Source organism: Pseudophryne corroboree, chromosome 2 (assembly GCF_028390025.1).
Source record: "Pseudophryne corroboree isolate aPseCor3 chromosome 2, aPseCor3.hap2, whole genome shotgun sequence".
Taxonomy (NCBI): Eukaryota; Metazoa; Chordata; class Amphibia; order Anura; family Myobatrachidae; genus Pseudophryne; species Pseudophryne corroboree.
The window spans coordinates 204960825-204979221 of record NC_086445.1 but is presented as its reverse complement, the minus strand read 5'-3'; the positions used below and the strand labels follow the sequence as shown (position 1 = coordinate 204979221).

General features: G+C 46.7%; 1 protein-coding gene and 1 pseudogene across 2 annotated transcripts in view; both read left to right on the top strand.

Moving 5' to 3' along the window:
* Positions 1–18397, top strand: part of SENP1 (SUMO specific peptidase 1) — a 150668-nt gene that overhangs the window by 74530 nt on the left and 57741 nt on the right. For both annotated transcript variants that reach the window (XM_063952244.1, XM_063952245.1), the window contains exons 12-13: positions 7922–8059; positions 8197–8328. In XM_063952244.1, coding sequence (XP_063808314.1) covers positions 7922–8059; positions 8197–8328 — 270 coding nt within the window. The remainder of the gene's footprint in view (positions 1–7921; positions 8060–8196; positions 8329–18397) is intronic.
* On the top strand, positions 14372–14490 carry LOC135051422 (5S ribosomal RNA; annotated as a pseudogene).

Sequence of the window (18397 nt, the reverse complement as noted above, 5' to 3'; positions counted from 1 at the left end):
GAGTGTGGGCTGGCTCCTCCCTCTATGCCCCTCCTACCAGACTCTGTTTAGAAAATGTGCCCGGAGGAACCGGTCACAGCTAGGGGAGCTCTCCAGAGTTTCCTTAGTAAAAGTTATTTTTTAGAGTTTATTGTCTTACAGGGAGGCTGCTGGCAACAGCCTCCCTGCAGCGAGGGACTTGGGGGGGGGGGGGGGGGGGGGGAGCAGTGTCCGCACTGCGGGGTCTGAGCCACTGTCTCCGCTGACTGGACACTGAGCCCCAGAGGGGATAGATCGTTCCCCGCCGCAGGGGATCGCTCACCCCAGCAGCATGCTGCCACCCCCTTGCAGAGCTGAAGATTGTGGCGAGTGAGACACAAACCTCCCTAGCAAGCGGGGGGCCGGTGTGAAGAAGGCGGCATCAGGGTAGGAGCACAGTATTAACTGCACTCCGGGAGGCTTAGCGGTACATTGTGCGGCGCTGTGAGGGGCGCCCTGAGTCAGCGCCTGCACCCTACACTGGTCACTCAGCCTGTCGGGGTCCCCGCATCTCAGCCAGCATCCATCCTCAGGCCAGTATAATCGTATGAAGAGCGGGAAGACATTACCATTTTGGGGGCGGAGCTTCTCAGAGCGGACCCAGCAGCGTTCAGTGCCATTTTCCTGCCTGCACAGCGCTGTCCAGGAAAGAAGCAAGTCCCTCCACAGCAATCTCCAGCTATCTCACGGTACCAGGGGGTTGTAGAAGGGGGGAGGGGGGTGCTGCAAAACAGCTATGTAACCTATTAAGGTACACAGTCTGCGCTCATAGGGGGTCTCCCTTATATGTATAAAAGCGCTGTGTGTGTGTGGGTTGGCTCCAATCTCAGTTTCTCCCCAAGAATGGCAAGAGAGACACAATCTGTATCCCCTGTGTGTGTGGAGTGTTTGTGGTCACCAATAGCAATGTCCAGGGACTTTGTGTCATATGCTGCAGAGGATTTGTCCTCTCAAGATGATCCCTTTCCATGTAATCAGGATTGCACTGATTTAACACAGATTCCAGCAAGGGAGCCGGAATGGTTATCTTCTATCAAATATGACTTCTCAGATTTCACAGAGGGTTGCACAAAATTAATCTGCTACCCAGGTGCTGCAGAATATGGCAGTCTGGCCCAGTTCTGGTACCTCCGGTTCCCCCACTGTGTACTCCCATAAGCACAAATTATGCAGGATGACAGATACAGATTCTGATGGTGGGTATGGGGGATAGCATATCTCTAAAGGGGTGCAGTTGATGATAGAGGCTATTAGGGATGTGTTGAATATTAATGATACACCACCTGAGCAGGTTGAGGAGGCTTACTTCGCTGAGAATAAGAAAGCCTCGCTAACCTTCCTTGCGTCAAAAGAATTAAATGCTATTTTTGAAAAGGCTTGGGAAAAACCCTGAAAAAAAATTCCAAATCCCTAAGAGGTTTCAGGTGGCATTTCCTTTCCTTTCCTTGTTGAGGATAGGAAAAAATGGGAAAACCCTCCTATTGTTGACGCGTCAGTATCCAGACTTTCAAAAAAGGTGGTGTTGCCTGTTCCGGGATCTACCGCCTTGAAAGAGCCGGCTGATCGTAAGATTGATAATATGCTTAAATCCATGTACACGGCTTCAGGGGCTATACTGCGTCCCACTATTGCCAGTGCTTGGATTGCCAAAGCTATAGTAAAGTGGTCTGGCACCTTACTTGAAGATTTGGATACTATGGATAAGGATGATGTTGGCTTATTTTTGCGCAACATTCAGGATTCAGCGGTGGAATCCATGAAAGATCTGGGTTCCATGGCTGCAGGAATTTCTTCTATGTCTGTTTCAGCGCGGCGAGGACTGTGGCTACGTCAATGGTCTGCCGACGCAGAATCCAGGAAAAGTGTGGAGTCCCTACCGTATACAGGTCAGGCTCTCTTTGGTGAAGCGCTAGATGCGTGGATTTCCACGGTTACAGCGGGTGAGTCTCCCTTTCTTCCCTCAGCTGCTCCGGCTCCGAAGAAACAGTCTTCTTCATTTACATCACAGCCCTTTAGGACTACGAAGCCCAGAAAGGCGAGGGCGTCTAACATCTTCTTTGGGGGAGGTAGGCCCAAGTCCAAGAGACCTGCTACGGCAGGTTCCCAGGAACAGAAACCTATTTCAGGTACAGCAAAGTCCTCCGCATGACGGTGGACTGCTGGTCCTGGAGGTGGGGCCAGTGGGAGCGAGACTCGGGCAGTTCAGTCACGTCTGGGTGTCGTCCGACCTGGATTCCTGGGTGCAAGATATTGTGTCCCAGGGGTACAGGCTGGAGTTTCAAAATCTCCCCCCTCACCGACTTTTCAAATCAGGTTTGCCAGCATTGCTGGCAGACAGGACTGTCCTACAAGCCGCCGTGCAGAAGTTGGTGGAGTCATAAGTCATTGTGCCCATACCACCTTATATGCTCAACAAGGGTTAATATTCAAACCTTTTTGTGGTACCGAAACCGGATGGTTCGGTCAGGCCCATTCTGAACCTAAAGTCACTAAACCTCTTTCTGAAGGAGTTCAAGTTCAAAATGGAGTCTCTAAGAGTGGTGATATCAAGTCTGGAAGAGGGGGAGTTCCTGGTATCCCTGGATATCAAGGATGCGTACCTCCTCATTCCGATGTGGCTGCCGCATCAGGCGTATCTCAGCTGTGCCTTGTTGGACTGTCCTTTCCAGTTCCAGGCCCTGCCATTCGGCCTCTCAACGACACCGAGGGTATTCACCAAGGTGATGGCAGAGATGATGGTTCTTCTTCGCAGACGGGTGAACATCTTTCGATGTCTGGACGATCTGCTGATAAAGGCATCGTCCAGGGAGAAACTATTGCGTACATCGCTCTCACAACCAATCTTCTAAGTGTCCACGGTTGAATACTGAACCTTCCAAAATCACACTTGGAACCAACAAGGAGGTTGTCCTTTCTGGGGATGATCCTCGACACAGAAGTACAGAGGGTATTTCTTACACTGGAAAAAGTGTTGGTGTCGGTTCATCAATGCATTCGCCTTCTGGGAAAGATGGTGGCCTCTTACGAGGCTCTCCAGTACGGGAAGGTTTCATGCTCTGTCCTTCCAACTGGATCTCCTGGACAAGTGGTCAGAATCTCATCTGCACATGCACCTGAGAATTTGTCTGTCGCCAAAGGCCAGGATTTTGCTCCTCTGGTGGCTCCAACTACCTCACCTTCTGGAGGGCCGCAGGTTCGGGATTCAGGACTGGATCCTTATAACCACGGATGCAAGCCTCCGGGGCTGGGGTGCAGTCACTCAAGGAGAGACCTTCCAAGGAAGGTGGTCAATTCTGGAAATCAGCCTTCCGATCAACATTCTGGAGTTAAGAGCCGTATACAATGGTCTTCAGGCGGCCCATCTTCTAAGAAATCGGGCCATTCAAGTGCAGTCGGACAACGTAACCTACAGGGCGGAACGAAGAGCAGAGCTGCCATGGCGGAGGTAACAAGAATCCTCCTTTGGGCAGAAAAACACGCGTTGGCATTGTCAGCAATCTTCATTCCGGGAGTAGACAACTGGGAAGCAGACTTCCTCGGCAGACACGAGCTCCATCCGGGGGAGTGGGCTCTCCATGTGGCGGTGTTAAAAGAGATAACAGACCTTTGGGGATTACCCCAAATAGACATGATGGCCTCTCGTCTCAACAAGAAGCTTCAGCGTTATTGTTCCAGGTCGAGGGACCCACAGGCAGTGGCAGTGGATACCCTGGTGTCTCCGTGGGTGTTCCAGTCGGTGTACGTGTTTCCACCACTCCCACTCATCCCAAGAATCCTAAAGCTCATAAGGAGAACAAGGGTTCAAGCAATCTTCATTGCTCCAGACTGGCTGAGAAGGGCTTGGTACGCGGACCTTCTGGATGTACTACAAGGAGAGCCGAGGCCCCTTCCTCTGTGAGAGGACCTGCTGCCACAGGGTCCGTTCGCCTATCAGGACTTACCACTGCTACGTTTGACGGCATGGACTAGCTCGGAAGGGCAGTCTGAGCAGTTATTCCTACCCTGATACAGGCTAGGAAAGGAGTAACGTGTAAACATTACCATCGTATTTGGAAAAAATGTGTCTTGGTGTGAGTCTAAGAGGTTTTCTATGGTGGAGTTTCAGCTGGACCGGTTTCTCCTTTTCCTGCAGGCAGGAATGGATATGGGCCTGAGGTTGGGATCTGTGAAGTTCCAGATTTCGGCCCCATCCATTTTCTTCCAGAAACAATTGGCTGCCCTCCCTGAGGTTCAGACCTTTTTGAAGGGAGTTCTGCACATCCAGCCTTCCTTTGTACCGCCTACGGTGCCATGGGATCTTAACGTGGTGTTGCAGTTTTTCCAGTCTGGCTGGTTTGAGCCTCTGCAAGAGATAGAGGTCAAGTTTCTTACGTGGAAGGCTGTCACTTTTTTGGCCTTAGCTTCTGCTAGACGTGTGTCGGAGTTGGGGGCTTTGTCGTGTAAGAGCCCCTACTTGATCTTCCATGAAGATAGAGCTGAGCTCCGGACACGTCAGCAGTTTCTTCCGAAGCTTGTGTCGGCATTTCATATCAACCAACCTATTGTGGTACCAGTTGCTACTGACTCCTCAATTTCATCTAAGTCCTTAGATGTGGTAAGGGCTCTGAAGATTTATGTGAAGATGACTGCTTGTCACAGAAAATCGGACTCTTTGTCCTATATGATCCCAAGAAAATTGGGCGTCCTGCTTCTAAGCAGACTATCTTTCGCTGGATCAGGTTCACTATCCAGCATGCGTATTGTACGGCGGGATTGCCATGTCCTAAGTCTGTTAAGGCCCACTCTACTCGTAAGGTGGGGTCTTCCTGGGCGGCTGCCCGGGGTGTCTCGGCATTACAACTTTGCCGAGCAGCAACTTGGTCTGGGTCGAACACGTTTGCAAAGTTCTACAAGTTCGATACTTTGACTGAACTTCAGATCATCAGAGGCCAATCAGTTTTACAGGAGCCTCTGTGCTCTCCCTCCCATTCTGGGAGCTTTGGTACAGCCCCATGGTACTAATGTGGACCCCAGCATCCTCTAGGACCTAAGAGAAAATGTTTCAGCTGTTGCTGAAGTTTTTCAAGCTCGTTAGCTTGATGTGCTTTGTATGTGTGAGCTGGTATAAATCTCGCCACTATCTGTGTATAATCCTTCTCTCGAAGATGTCCGTCTCCTCGGGCACAGCTTCTAGACTGAGTCTAGTAGGAGGGGCATAGAGGGAGGAGCCAGCCCCCACACTCAAACTCTTAAAGTGCCAATGGCTCCTGGTGGACCCGTCTCTACCCCATGGTACTAATGTGGACCCCAGCATCCTCTACAGACTGCTGGTAGGTAATTAAAATCCTATTTTCGGATGAAAAGGATATTTCCGGGTGAAAAAATATCGAAGAAACATTGGGAAAAATCACCCGAAGCTTCTTCAACTGTAATTGAATACCTCCCAAAGTGTATTAAACTTTGCTGGTAGGATTTACAGGTTTTGATTTTTAAACTGGCCTCAGATTACCCCCAAAATCAACTTTTCCATAATTTGATGTACCCCAGAGGCAATTAAAGTATGTGTTTAAACAAAGAACAATAGCTTTTTATAATTTTTGTACTTTATTGCATCTTTTGGGGTGGGGGGTAGGGGGGAGATATTAGCCATTTAAACATTTAAAAATTTTAAAGCTCAGTTTATCCAATTTATGCTTTTGCACAGTATTTATTTGCTTTTTTTTGGGTGGGTACTGTTTTAATTTAAAAAAAATAATAATTATTTCTAATTTTCTGCGGATAGCGCGAGAATCAGGAGCCCACATACCCATGGTAATTGAAAAATAGACACTATAAGCTTGCGTCAAATTGCATATTTTGATACAGGTTGAGTATCCCTTATCCAAAGTGCTTGGGACCAGAAGTATTTTGGATATCTGATTTTTCCTTATTTTGGAATAATTGCATTCCATAATGAGATATCATGGCACTGAGACCCAAGTCTAAGCACAGAATGCATTTATGTTTCATATACACCTTCTACACACAGCCTGAAGGTAACTTTAGCCAATATTTTTATTAACTTTGTGCATTAAACAAAGTGTGTACATTCACACAATTCATTTGTTTCATATACACCTTATACACACAGCCTGAAGGTCAGTTAATACAATCATTTTTTATAACTTTGTGTTAAACAAAGTTTGTGTACTTTGAGCCATCAGAAAACAAAGGTTTCACTATCTCCCTCTCACTCAAAAAATTCTGTGTTTCGGAATATTCCGTATTTCGGAATATTTGGATATGGGATACTCAACCTGTATTTAGAATACACAATGGCTTTTACTAATGGACGCGTCTACGACGCATGCTTGAAATAGGCACGCTATAGGTAATACGGTAGGGCGCCAATGACCGTAACTGCAAGTTACTGTGCACATTACAGTATGATATTTATTACCAAATGCAACACATAGCAAATATTTCTTACTTACAGATAATATACACTCAAATGTGTTCAACTTATGACCCGGCGAAAGAGAACAACCAGAAATACAAATTTAATGGTGTCCTAAAACATATCCGATTGTGTCATAAAATGTGGTATTCCTTTATTCATGGAAGATAGACCTTTGACTGATTGGATGTGTAAATACCGTTGTTTGTCTCAATTGTTAGCATGAACGATTGGGACTTGGTGGTGATTCAGTTGATCCTGTGCTGTCATTCTCTGAACTGCAGTATAGCTAACAAGAAGCCAAATGCCATACAATTGCTAAGGATATGCAGATTCCTGAATGTGTGCTCTAACTCTGCATTTGTTAATACACCCCTGCACATACCAGAATCTTGTGTGATCTAAGCAAGGTGACCAAAAGTTGTATTCAATATAATACAGACCAAACATTGATATTTGAATTAATAGTGATATGTCAAATGTATTACTGTATGTATTCTGGCTTTGTGGCCTACACCGTACTGACCGGTCTCCTACACAATGAGTTACACATAGTCTTTACACAGCTGGTCAACTGTGTATGTGTGTAAGTATGTATGTGTGGATATATATGTATAATATTGTTTCATTAGATATCCAGCCATACGTATAGTACAGGGATGGGACTGCATAAGGATACCGTGTAATCCGGTGTTTGTGAGGATATTGTCACATATTGCTGCAACAAGTTATTAGCGATACCAGATTAATGTATATTCCTGTATGATACTGTGGTCTATTTGAACTGGTCTTGAGGCGGGAGCCCAGAGGTAAGCAACTGGTTTCACATCCCAAGATTAGGCTTCGCCCACGGTGTACTGAATATGTCCCGCCCCTGGACCAATGGAAGAAGATCTTACATTCCCTATTGTACTGTTTTTGGAACTTTGTATAAAAGGACACGCACCTGGCCCAGGTTTCAGTCTCCTTTCTCAGAGGTGATCTTGCTAGAGGCCTGTATCCAGGAGCGCTTGCGTATGTATGTATTGGCTGTAGCTTTCATTGTATTGTTTTACCTTTGCTTGAATTAGTAAACAAAATTTGATGCGTTGGACCACAACATTAATAACTACAATTGGTGTCTCATTGACTTTCTATTGTGTTTTAGTGTACAGAACCACATGTGGCGTCCTTTGTGGGTCCGTCGTGTCGGCTAAGACGTAGCGTGCGGCCGAAGCGGCCTTTGTTTCACTTTGCGTCCGTAGCAGACATCTTGTTTTAGCGCAACTAGGAATATGAACTTAACACTTATTAATTTTTCCGGGAAAAATCTCTCCTTCAGTTGGTTATGCCCTTAAACCTTTATTTTGTTTCCGGAAGTCGTAGTAGTACGCATTTTAGTTTTTATCCTGGTAATTTTAAAGATATACAGAACATTTTGGTGTCTGTCTTTTTTCGTATATTCATTGAATTTGAAACTGTGCATTTTTTTTTTCTTAAAATATGTAGCGACTGCACCAACGATCTGCACAAGATACTGTGGATTTAAATTTGCGTGTACCACTTGAGAAGGAAATCCCTATTAGGTTACCCCCAAGGCTGCCAGATGAATCTCAACAGGAACAAGAGTTTCCTGAGCTAACTCAGGTGATTTCTTTTTATTAGTGCCTTCAAAGCAAAATGTAAGTGATTTTATGGCTGGTATGTGTGTCCAATAGGATAATACATTTGAATATATTTGAAAATACATATTTTTATCATTTTATTACATTTTTGTTTTTAAGGATATGGAAAAGCAAATTAAGTTTGCCCTTTTTGGTGGGACCCAAGATCAAGTTTTAAGTGAAGGTTTCCGCTTAACAATTACTCGAAAAGATATTATGACTCTCAATAGTCTAAACTGGCTTAATGATGAGGTGAGTACTGAATAACTGCAGAGCTTATAACATTTCACAGTGCTTCACTTTTTCCACATTTTGTTATTTACAGCCTTATTCCAAAATGGAATAAATAATTTTCTCTGACGTCCTAGTGGATGCTGGGAACTCCGTAAGGACCATGGGGAATAGACGGGCTCTGCAGGAGACTGGGCACTCTAAAAGAAAGATTAGGTACTATCTGGTGTGCACTGGCTCCTCCCACTATGACCCTCCTCCAGACCTCAGTTAGATTTCTGTGCCCGGCCGAGCTGGATGCACACTAGGGGCTCTCCTGAACTCCTAGAAATAAAGTTTATTTTAGGTTTTTTATTTTACAGTGAGACCTGCTGGCAACAGGCTCACTGCATCGAGGGACTAAGGGGAGAAGAAGTGAACCTACCTGCTTGCAGCTAGCTTGGGCTTCTTAGGCTACTGGACACCATTAGCTCCAGAGGGATCGACCGCATGGAACTGGCCTTGGTGTTCGTTCCCGGAGCCGCGCCGCCGTCCCCCTTACAGAGCCAGAAGCAAGAAGAGGTCCGGAAAATCGGCGGCAGAAGACTTCGGTCTTCACCAAGGTAGAGCACAGCACTGCAGCTGTGCGCCATTGCTCCTCATGCACACTTCACACTCCGGTCACTGAGGGTGCAGGGCGCTGGGGGGGGGCGCCCTGAGGGCAATATATGACACCTTGGCTGGCAAATCTACATCATATATAGTCCTAGAGGCTATATAGATGTAAAATTACCCCTGCCAGTATTCCAGAAAAAGCGGGAGAAAGTCAGTTGAAAAAGGGGCGGGGCTTCTCCCTCAGCACACTGGAGCCATTTTCTCTTCACAGTGCAGCTGGAAGACAGCTCCCCAGGCTCTCCCCTGTAGTTTTCAGGCTCAAAGGGTTAAAAAGAGAGGGGGGGCACAAAATTTAGGCGCAATATTGTATATACAAGCAGCTATTGGGAAAAATTCACTCAATATAGTGTTAATCCCAAAACTATATAGCGCTCTGGTGTGTGCTGGCATACTCTCTGTCTCCCCAAAGGGCTGTGTGGGGTCCTGTCCTCAGAGCATTCCCTGTGTGTGTGTGCAGTGTGTCGGTACGGCTGTGTCGACACGTTTGATGAGGAGGCTTATGTGATGGCAGAGCAGATGCCGATAAATGTGATGTCGCCCCCTGTGGGGCCGACACCAGAGTGGATGGATAGGTGGAAGGTATAAACCGACAGTGTCAACTCCTTACATAAAAGGCTGGATGACGTAACAGCTATGGAACAGCCGGCTTCTCAGCCCGCGCCTGCCCAGACGTCTCAAAGGCCATCAGGGGCTCAAAAACGCCCGCTCCCTCAGATGGCAGACACAGATGTCGACACGGAGTCTGACTCCAGTGTCGACGAGGTTGAGACATATACACAATCCACTAGGAACATCCGTTACATGATCCCGGCAATAAAAAATGTGTTACACATTTCTGACATTAACCCAAGTACCACTAAAAAAGGGTTTTATGTTTGGGGAGAAAAAGCAGGCAGTGTTTTGTTCCCCCATCAAATGAGTGAATGAAGTGTGAAAAAGCGTGGGTTCCCCCGATAAGAAACTGGTAATTTCTAAAAGTTACTGATGGCGTACCCTTTCCCGCCAGAGGATAAGTTACGCTGGGAGATATCCCCTAGGGTGGATAAGGCGCTCACACGTTTGTCAAAAAAGGTGGCACTGCCGTCTTAGGATACGGCCACTTTGAAGGTACCTGCTGATAAAAAGCAGGAGGCTATCCTGAAGTCTGTATTTACACACTCAGGTACTAGACTGAGACCTGCAGATAGTGCTGCTGCAGCGTGGTCTGTAACCCTGTCAAACAGGGATACTATTTTGCGAACATAAGACGTCGTCTTATATATGAGGGATGCACAGAGGGATATTTTGCCGGCTGGCATCCAGAATTAATGCAATGTCCATTCTGTCAGGAGGGTATTAGAGACCCGACACTGGACAGGTGATGCTGACTTTAAAAGGCACATAGAGCCTTATAAGGGTGAGGAATTGTTTGGGGATGGTCTCTGGGACCTCGTATCCACAGCAACAGCTGGAGAAAAAAAAAAAAAATTTTTTTTTACCTCCGGTTTCCTCACAGCCTAAGAAAGCACTGTATTATCAGGTACAGTCCTTTCGGCTTCAGAATAGCAAGCGGGTCAAAGGCGCTTCCTTTCTGCACAGAGACGAGGGAAGAGGGAAAAAGCTGCACCAGTCAGCCAGTTCCCAGAATCAAAATTCTTCCCCCGCTTCCTCTGAGTCCACCGCATGACGCGGGGGCTCCACAGGCGTAGCCAGGTACGGTGGGGGGCCGCCTCAAAAAATTTCAGCGATCAGTGGGCTCGCTCACAGGTGGATCCCTGGATCCTTCAAGTAGTATCTCAGGGGTACAAGCTGGAATTCGAGGCGTCTCCCCCCCGCCGTTTCCTCAAATCTGCCTTGCCGACAACTCCCTCAGGCAGGGAGGCTGTGCTAGAGGCAATTCACAAGCTGTATTCCCAGCAGGTGATAGTCAAGGTGCCCCTACTTCAACAAGGAAGGGGTTACTATTCCACACTGTTGTGGTACCGAAACCGGACGGTTCGGTGAGACCCATTTTAAATTTGAAATCCTTGAACACATACATAAAAAAATTCAAGTTCAAGATGGAATCGCTCAGGGCGGTTATTGCAAGCCTGGAGGAGGGGGATTACATGGTATCCCTGGACATCAAGGATGCTTACCTACATGTCCCCATTTACCATCCTCACCAGGAGTACCTCAGATTTGTGGTACAGGATTGCCATTACCAATTCCAAACACTGCCGTTTGGACTGTCCACGGCACCGAGGGTCTTTACCAAGTTAATGGCAGAAATGATGATACTCCTTCGAAAAAAGGGAGTTTTAATTATCCCGTACTTGGACGATCTCCTTATAAAGGCGAGGTCCAAGGAGCAGTTGTTGGTCGGAGTAGCACTATCTCGGGAAGTGCTACAACAGCACGGATGGATTCTATACATTCCAAAGTCACAGCTGGTTCCTACCACACGCCTACTGTTCCTGGGGATGGTTCTGGACACAGAACAGAAAAGTGTTTCTCCCACAGGAGAAAGCCAAGGAGCTGTAATCTCTAGTCAGAGACCTCCTGAAACCAAAACAGGTATCGGTGCATCATTGCACACGAGTCCTGGGAAAAATGGTAGCTTCTTACGAAGCAAAATTCCATTCGGCAGGTTCCATGCAAGAACCTTTCAGTGGGACCTCTTGGACAAGTGGTCGGGATTGCATCTTCAGATGCATCGGCTGATAACCCTGTCTCCAAGGACCAGGGTATCTCTACTGTGGTGGCTGCAGAGTGCTCATCTTCAAGAGGGCCGCAGATTCGGCATACAGGACTGGGTCCTGGTAACCACGGATGCCAGCCTTCGAGGCTGGGGGGCAGTCACACAGGGAAGAAATTTCCACGGACTTTGGTCAAGTCAGGAGTCGTCCCTACACATAAATATTCTGGAACTGAGGGCCATTTACAATGCCCTAAGTCTGGCAAGGCCTCTGCTTCAAAACCAGCCGGTACTGATCCAATCAGACAACATCACGGCAGTCGCCCATGTAAACCGACAGGGCGGCACAAGAAGCAGGATGGCGATGGCAGAAGCCACAAGGATTCTCCGATGGGCGGAAAATCACGTCTTAGCACTGTCAGCAGTGTTCATTCCGGGAGTGGACAACTGGGAAGCAGACTTCCTCAGCAGACACGACCTACACCCGGGAGAGTGGGGACTTCATCCAGAAGTCTTCCAACTGTTGGTAAACCGTTGGGAAAGGCCACAGGTGGACATGATGGCGTCCCGCCTAAACAAAAAAGTAGATATTGCGCCAGGTCAAGGGACCCTCAGGCAATAGCTGTGGACGCTCTAGTGACACCGTGGGTGTACCAGTCGATTTATGTATTCTCTCCTCTGCCTCTCATACCAAAGGTACTGAGAATAATAAGAAAACGAGGAGTAAGAACGATACTCGTGGTTCCGGATGGGCCAAGAAGAGCTTGGTACCCAGAACTTCAAGAAATTATATCAGAGGACCCATGGCCTCTACCGCTCAGACAGGATCTGCTACAGCAGGGGCCCTGTCTGTTCCAAGACTTACCGTGGCTGCGTTTGACGGCATGGCGGTTGAATTCCGGATCCTAAAGGAAAAGGGCATTCCGGAAGAAGTCATTCCTACGCTGATAAAAGCCAGGAAAGAAGTAACCGCAAACCATTATCACCGTATTTGGCGAAAATATGTTGCGTGGTGTGAGGCCAGGAAGGCCCCAACAGAGGAATTTCAGCTGGGTCGTTTTCTGCACTTCCTACAGTCAGGGGTGACTATGGGCCTAAAATTTGGTTCCATTAAGGTCCAGATTTCGGCTCTGTCGATTTTCTTCCAGAAAGAACTGGCTTCACTGCCTGGAGTTCAGACATTTGTAAAGGGAGTGCTACATATTCAGCCCCCTTTTGTGCCTCCTGTGGCACCTTGGGATCTCAACGTGGTGTTGAGTTTCTTAAAATCACATTGGTTTGAGCCACTTAAAACTGTGGATTTGAAATATCTCACGTGGAAAGTGGTCATGTTATTGGCCTTGGCTTCGGCCAGGCGTGTGTCAGAATTGGCGGCTTTGTCATGTAAAAGCCCTTATCTGATTTTCCATATGGATAGGGCAGAATTGAGGACTCGTCCCCAGTTTCTCCCTAAGGTGGTATCGGCTTTTCACTTGAACCAACCTATTGTAGTGCCTGCGGCTACTAGGGACTTGGAAGATTCCAAGTTACTGGACGTAGTCAGGGCCTTAAAAATTTATATTTCCATGACCGCTGGAGTCAGGAAAACTGACTCGCTTTTTATCCTGTAGGCACCCAACAAAATAGGTGCTCCTGCTTCTAAGCAGAATATTGCTCGCTGAATTTGTAGCACAATTCAGCTGGAGCATTCTGCGGCTGGATTGCCGCATCCTAAATCAGTAAAAGCCCATTCCACAAGGAAGGTGGGCTCATCTTGGGCGGCTGCCCGAGGGGTCTCGGCTTTACAATTTTGCCGAGCTGCAACTTGGTCAGGGGCAAACACGTTTGCTAAATTCTACAAAATTGATACCCTGGCTGAGGAGGACCTCGAGTTCTCTCATTCGATGCTGCAGAGTCATCCGCACTCTCCCGCCCGTTTGGGAGCTTTGGTATAATCCCCATGGTCCTTACGGAGTTCCCAGCATCCACTAGGACGTCAGAGAAAATAAGATTTTACTCACCGGTAAATCTATTTCTCGTAGTCCGTAGTGGATGCTGGGCGCCCATCCCAAGTGCGGATTGTCTGCAATACTTGTATGTAGTTATTGCCTAACTAAGGGTTATTGTTGAGCCATCTGTTGAGAGGCTCAGTTATATTTCATACTGTTAACTGGGTGTAGTATCACGAGTTATACGGTGTGATTTGGTGTGGCTGATATGAGTCTTACCCGGGATTCAAAATCCTTCCTTATTGTGTCAGCTCTTCCGGGCACAGTATCCTAACTGAGGTCTGGAGGAGGGTCATAGTGGGAGGAGCCAGTGCACACCAGATAGTACCTAATCTTTCTTTTAGAGTGCCCAGTCTCCTGCGGAGCCCGTCTATTCCCCATGGTCCTTACGGAGTTCCCAGCATCCACTACGGACTACGAGAAATAGATTTACCGGTGAGTAAAATCTTATTTTTTTTCCCTTCAAAATTCTACACACCATACCCCATAATGAGATTTAAAAAAAAACTAAGAAATCACATGTACACAAGTGTTCACAGCCTTTGTTGATATATCTTTGGCAGCAATTACAGCTGGAAGTCCTTCTGAATATGATACCACAAGCTTGGAACACCTATATAAGTGCTACATCAATTCTGTCCATTTTTCAATTGTGAACCATCAGGTCTAGTCTTACTCAGCTGACACAAGTAAAATTTCTATTTTGTTTTGAATACTCCTTCATTTAATTGGGTACTCCTATACGCTGTTGGATGTTTGCCTAAGTATCTACAGTCATACCATGCTGGACATGCCCGATCTCGTCTGATCTTGGAAACCAAGCAGCGTTGGTCCTGGTCAGTACCGGAAAGGGAGACCCTCTAGGAATACCGGGTACTGTAGTATCAAGGAACATACCTTCCGTTGATGCACCCAGGATGAATTAGCAACCAACATTTTCAATATCAGATCACGTGCCTATGCTTACTCACTCAGAAGTCCAGAGTTGGAAAAGCCGGGTCTCTTGTTTCTCTCTTATGATTATATTTATATATAACAATTCATAAGTTGATAGAGTAAACAAGAGGTTTCAAATTTTCGCTTTGATGAACATCAAATATCAATACTCACTTAAAATACAGTGGGTGTGCAGACAAACAACCTGCCACCTACCCCACAATAAGTGAGTAACATACCTCTATATTGTTGTTTAATATTTTTTTAAAGCTATTGTTGATATTAACAATATTTTCGTCTGTGTAATAAAATAAGTTAAGTTTTAATACCACACTTACAGTGTACCTCACACTATTACATATCAGCATATTGATTTATACAAAAGAGTGCCCCAGAGAGACAATAAAACAGTCTTTTCTTTTTGCTTCTTTGCAAAAAAACCCTCATTATAGTTTGCTCTGGTCCGGGAGCACCACCAACTCAGTTCTACCGCAAAAGCCAAGTCTGTAGCTTTGTTGGTCATCATTCATGCCTTTCATGATATAAAAATTGTTTGACATTCACTCACAATCCGGTCCAGTGCAGATTCCAAAACCCCAACCCATTGCAACACCTATATTTGGTCAGTTTTGCCCATTCCTCTTTGTAGTACCTCTCAAGCTACATCAGGGTGGATGGGAAGCGTTGGTGCACAGCCATTTTCACATCTTTCCAGAGATGTTCAACCTGATTCAAGTCTGGGCTCTGGCTGGGTCACTCAAGGACATTCACAGAGTTGTCCTGAAGCCACTCTTTGATACCTTGGCTGTGTGCTTAGGGTCATTGTCCTGCTGAAAGATGAACCGTCCCTGCTCTGAAGCAGGATGTCTGTCCATTGCTGCATTCATCTTTCCCTCCATCCTGACTAGTCTCCCAGTTTCTGCCACTGAATAACATCCCCACAGCATGATGCTGCCAACACCATGCTTCACTGTAGAGAAGGTATTGGCCAGTGACGTGTGGCAGGTGAGGCAGAGCCTTTCCTGTCATACTAACGTTTGTACCAGTTTTGAGTGTATAAAGTTTATGAAAAATACAAAGAATATGTTTGAAATATCTTCTTTGCATTATTCTAATAATTTTTATAGCCAAATCTCTGGAGTAAAAAGTCTATGGTAGGTGAGGTAGTGCCTCACCTGGTTATCTTTTCTGCACTTCTCAGATCAAAACTTACCAAATTTCCAGGAGTTTAAACTGCTGCACCTGTGTATAATGCCCAGATGTAGCCTTCGGCTCATATATTGCATTTAAATCTGGCTCTGGTGCTAGCCAGTGCCTCCTGAGCCATTTAGCTCACCGCACGTCCCTGGTATTGGCCTGGTGATAAGCGGTGCCTGGTTTCCTCCAAACATGACTCCTTCCATTCACGCCAAAGATTCAGTCTTTGTCTCCTCAGATCAGACAATTTTGTTTCTCATGGTCTGAGAGTCCTTCATGTGCATTTTGCCAAACTACAGGTGGGCTGCCATGTGCTTTTTACTAAGCAGTGACTTCTGTCTGGCCACTCTACCATGCAGGCCTGATTGGTGGATTGCTGCAGAGATGGTTCTCCTTCTGAAAGGTTCTCCTCTCTCCACAGAGGAATGCTGTAGCTCTGACAGAGTGACCATCAGGTTCTTAGTCACTTCCTTGACTAGGACCCTTTCTTTATCATCCACTAGGGGTCACTGGAGTACTCTTGGATATGGACGGGCTTCCGTAGGAACAGCACTGAATATTTAAATTTAGAAACACTCCACCCCTCCATATCCCCGAGCACTTCTCAGTGTTTTTTTCTGTGCTGCACGTGGCAACAGCTTGGTAACTGAAGTCACGGTTACTTGAAGAAATTTTTAATTTTTCTTTTTTAATTTTATTTTTTTTCTACTATTTGACACATCCCTTTCCCCCTTCCAAAAGGCAGGGTCAGGGATAGTGCAGCTGCTGATAGCAGCACGGGCGTGTCGGGCCTCTCTGAAAGAGCTCCCTCACAGCCACACACACAGCCTCCTGCACAGGCTGGCCGGCGCTTGTTTAAGAAGCCCCGTCGGAGCCTCCGCACAACTGCAGGATTAAGGTATGTGAAGAACGGGGCGGTCAGCTCCCGCCCCGAGGTGTGGGGACATTGTTAGCGCTTAGCGCTCCAGGCGTCTGTACACGCCGCTGCTCTCCCCACTCAGGCGCCCTCCCAACGGCCATAACAGACCTCCGTGCAGGCGCTGATCTCGGCCGCCGCAGCTCTCTCGCTTAGGCTGGCCGCCGCTATTACACCGGGTCCCACCGCTGGGAAACACGCGGCTCACTCGGACTCACAGCGCTCTGCGATACCCGCTGGGGCCCCACACGCTGCGCTGCTCTAAGTAGAAAGAGCAGGCAGCCATTACAGGGGGGACAAACAATAATAAATACAGGGGGCAATAAGCGGCATATGAAATACTGCAGCAGCAGATAAGAGGCTGCAGAGTTGGTTGCATTATAATCAGTGAAAGTTTTGAAACCAGCACTAGGATTATATGTATAAGTTAGCATGGCAGCCATGTTTAACCATGCTTCCTGTGTCTTCCTGCTGTGATTCCAGAATGTTCCTGTCCTACATCTCTACTCCACCGGAGGCGCAGGGGTGTTAGTGGGAATTTGGGATCACATTTTCTTAGTACTGGCAACGTGTACTGCACTTGGCCAGATTTATATACAGAGACACCTTATTGCTATTTTACTGAGTCGTGCAGGTGTCTGTTTGTTGTGTATTGTATTGTCTGTCGCCATAATGAGTAAGGCACCAGCAAAAACTAAAAAGCATAATTGCAAAGTATGTGGCAGTGTGTTACCGGATGCATCTACCACATGTACAGTATGTTTTGTGGATTCCGTTCAGAATACCATTTCTGCGCCAGTTTTACAACCAATGTCCTCACCGGATCCTCCGTGGGGTATGTTAGTAAATGTACTGGATAGATTACAGACAGAAATGACCGCTGCTCGTCTGGAGCGAGAAACGATAAGATCTGAGTCTAGGGTGAGACCGCCAGAACTACCGGAGACATCTCAGCCTTGCGTAAGGTCCAAATCCATTTTGGGCAGACGGGATAATTTTCATATGTCTTATGATTTTCCAGTGTCTGCTATGTTGCATTCTGACGATTCCATGCCAGACCTCACGGAACACGATGAGGGTGAGGAGGGCGAAGTGGAGTCAGATGGCGAGGATTTTTAACAGTTCCGGCATTGATGATCTCATCAGAGCGGTACGTCAGTCTCTAAGGTTTCCTGAAGCTAAGCAGCCTCTCACCAATGATCAGGTCGTATTTACTAAACGACGGAAGACGCCAGTAAGTTTTCCTGTGTCGGATTCTTTAAATCAGATGTTAGTAGAAACACGACAGAATCCAGATAAACGGTTTTCTATACCTCGCAGGTTTAAGTCTAGTTATCCGTTTCCAGACTCGGTAACGTGTACATGGGAGAATCCACCAATAGTTGATTCTTCAGTGTCAAAGCTTACCAAGAAATTAACCATACCAGTGCCAGCAGCTACTACGCTTAAAGATCCTTCAGATCGCAAGATAGAAACTATGCTAAAATCCATGTATGTAGCAGCAGGTGTGATGCTAAGACCTGGATTGGTTGGCATTTGGGTAACTAAGGCGCTCATAATATGGCTTACAGAACTCAAATCTTCTCTACATGATGAAAACCTAATAATTCTGGTAAATCAAATGATTGAGGCTGTAGAGTATCTCTGTACAGCGTCTACTGACGTCTGTCAGCTCACTTCTCGTATTTCATCGTCGCTAGTTACGGCACGAAGAGCACTCTACCTGCGTACTTATCAGGCGGA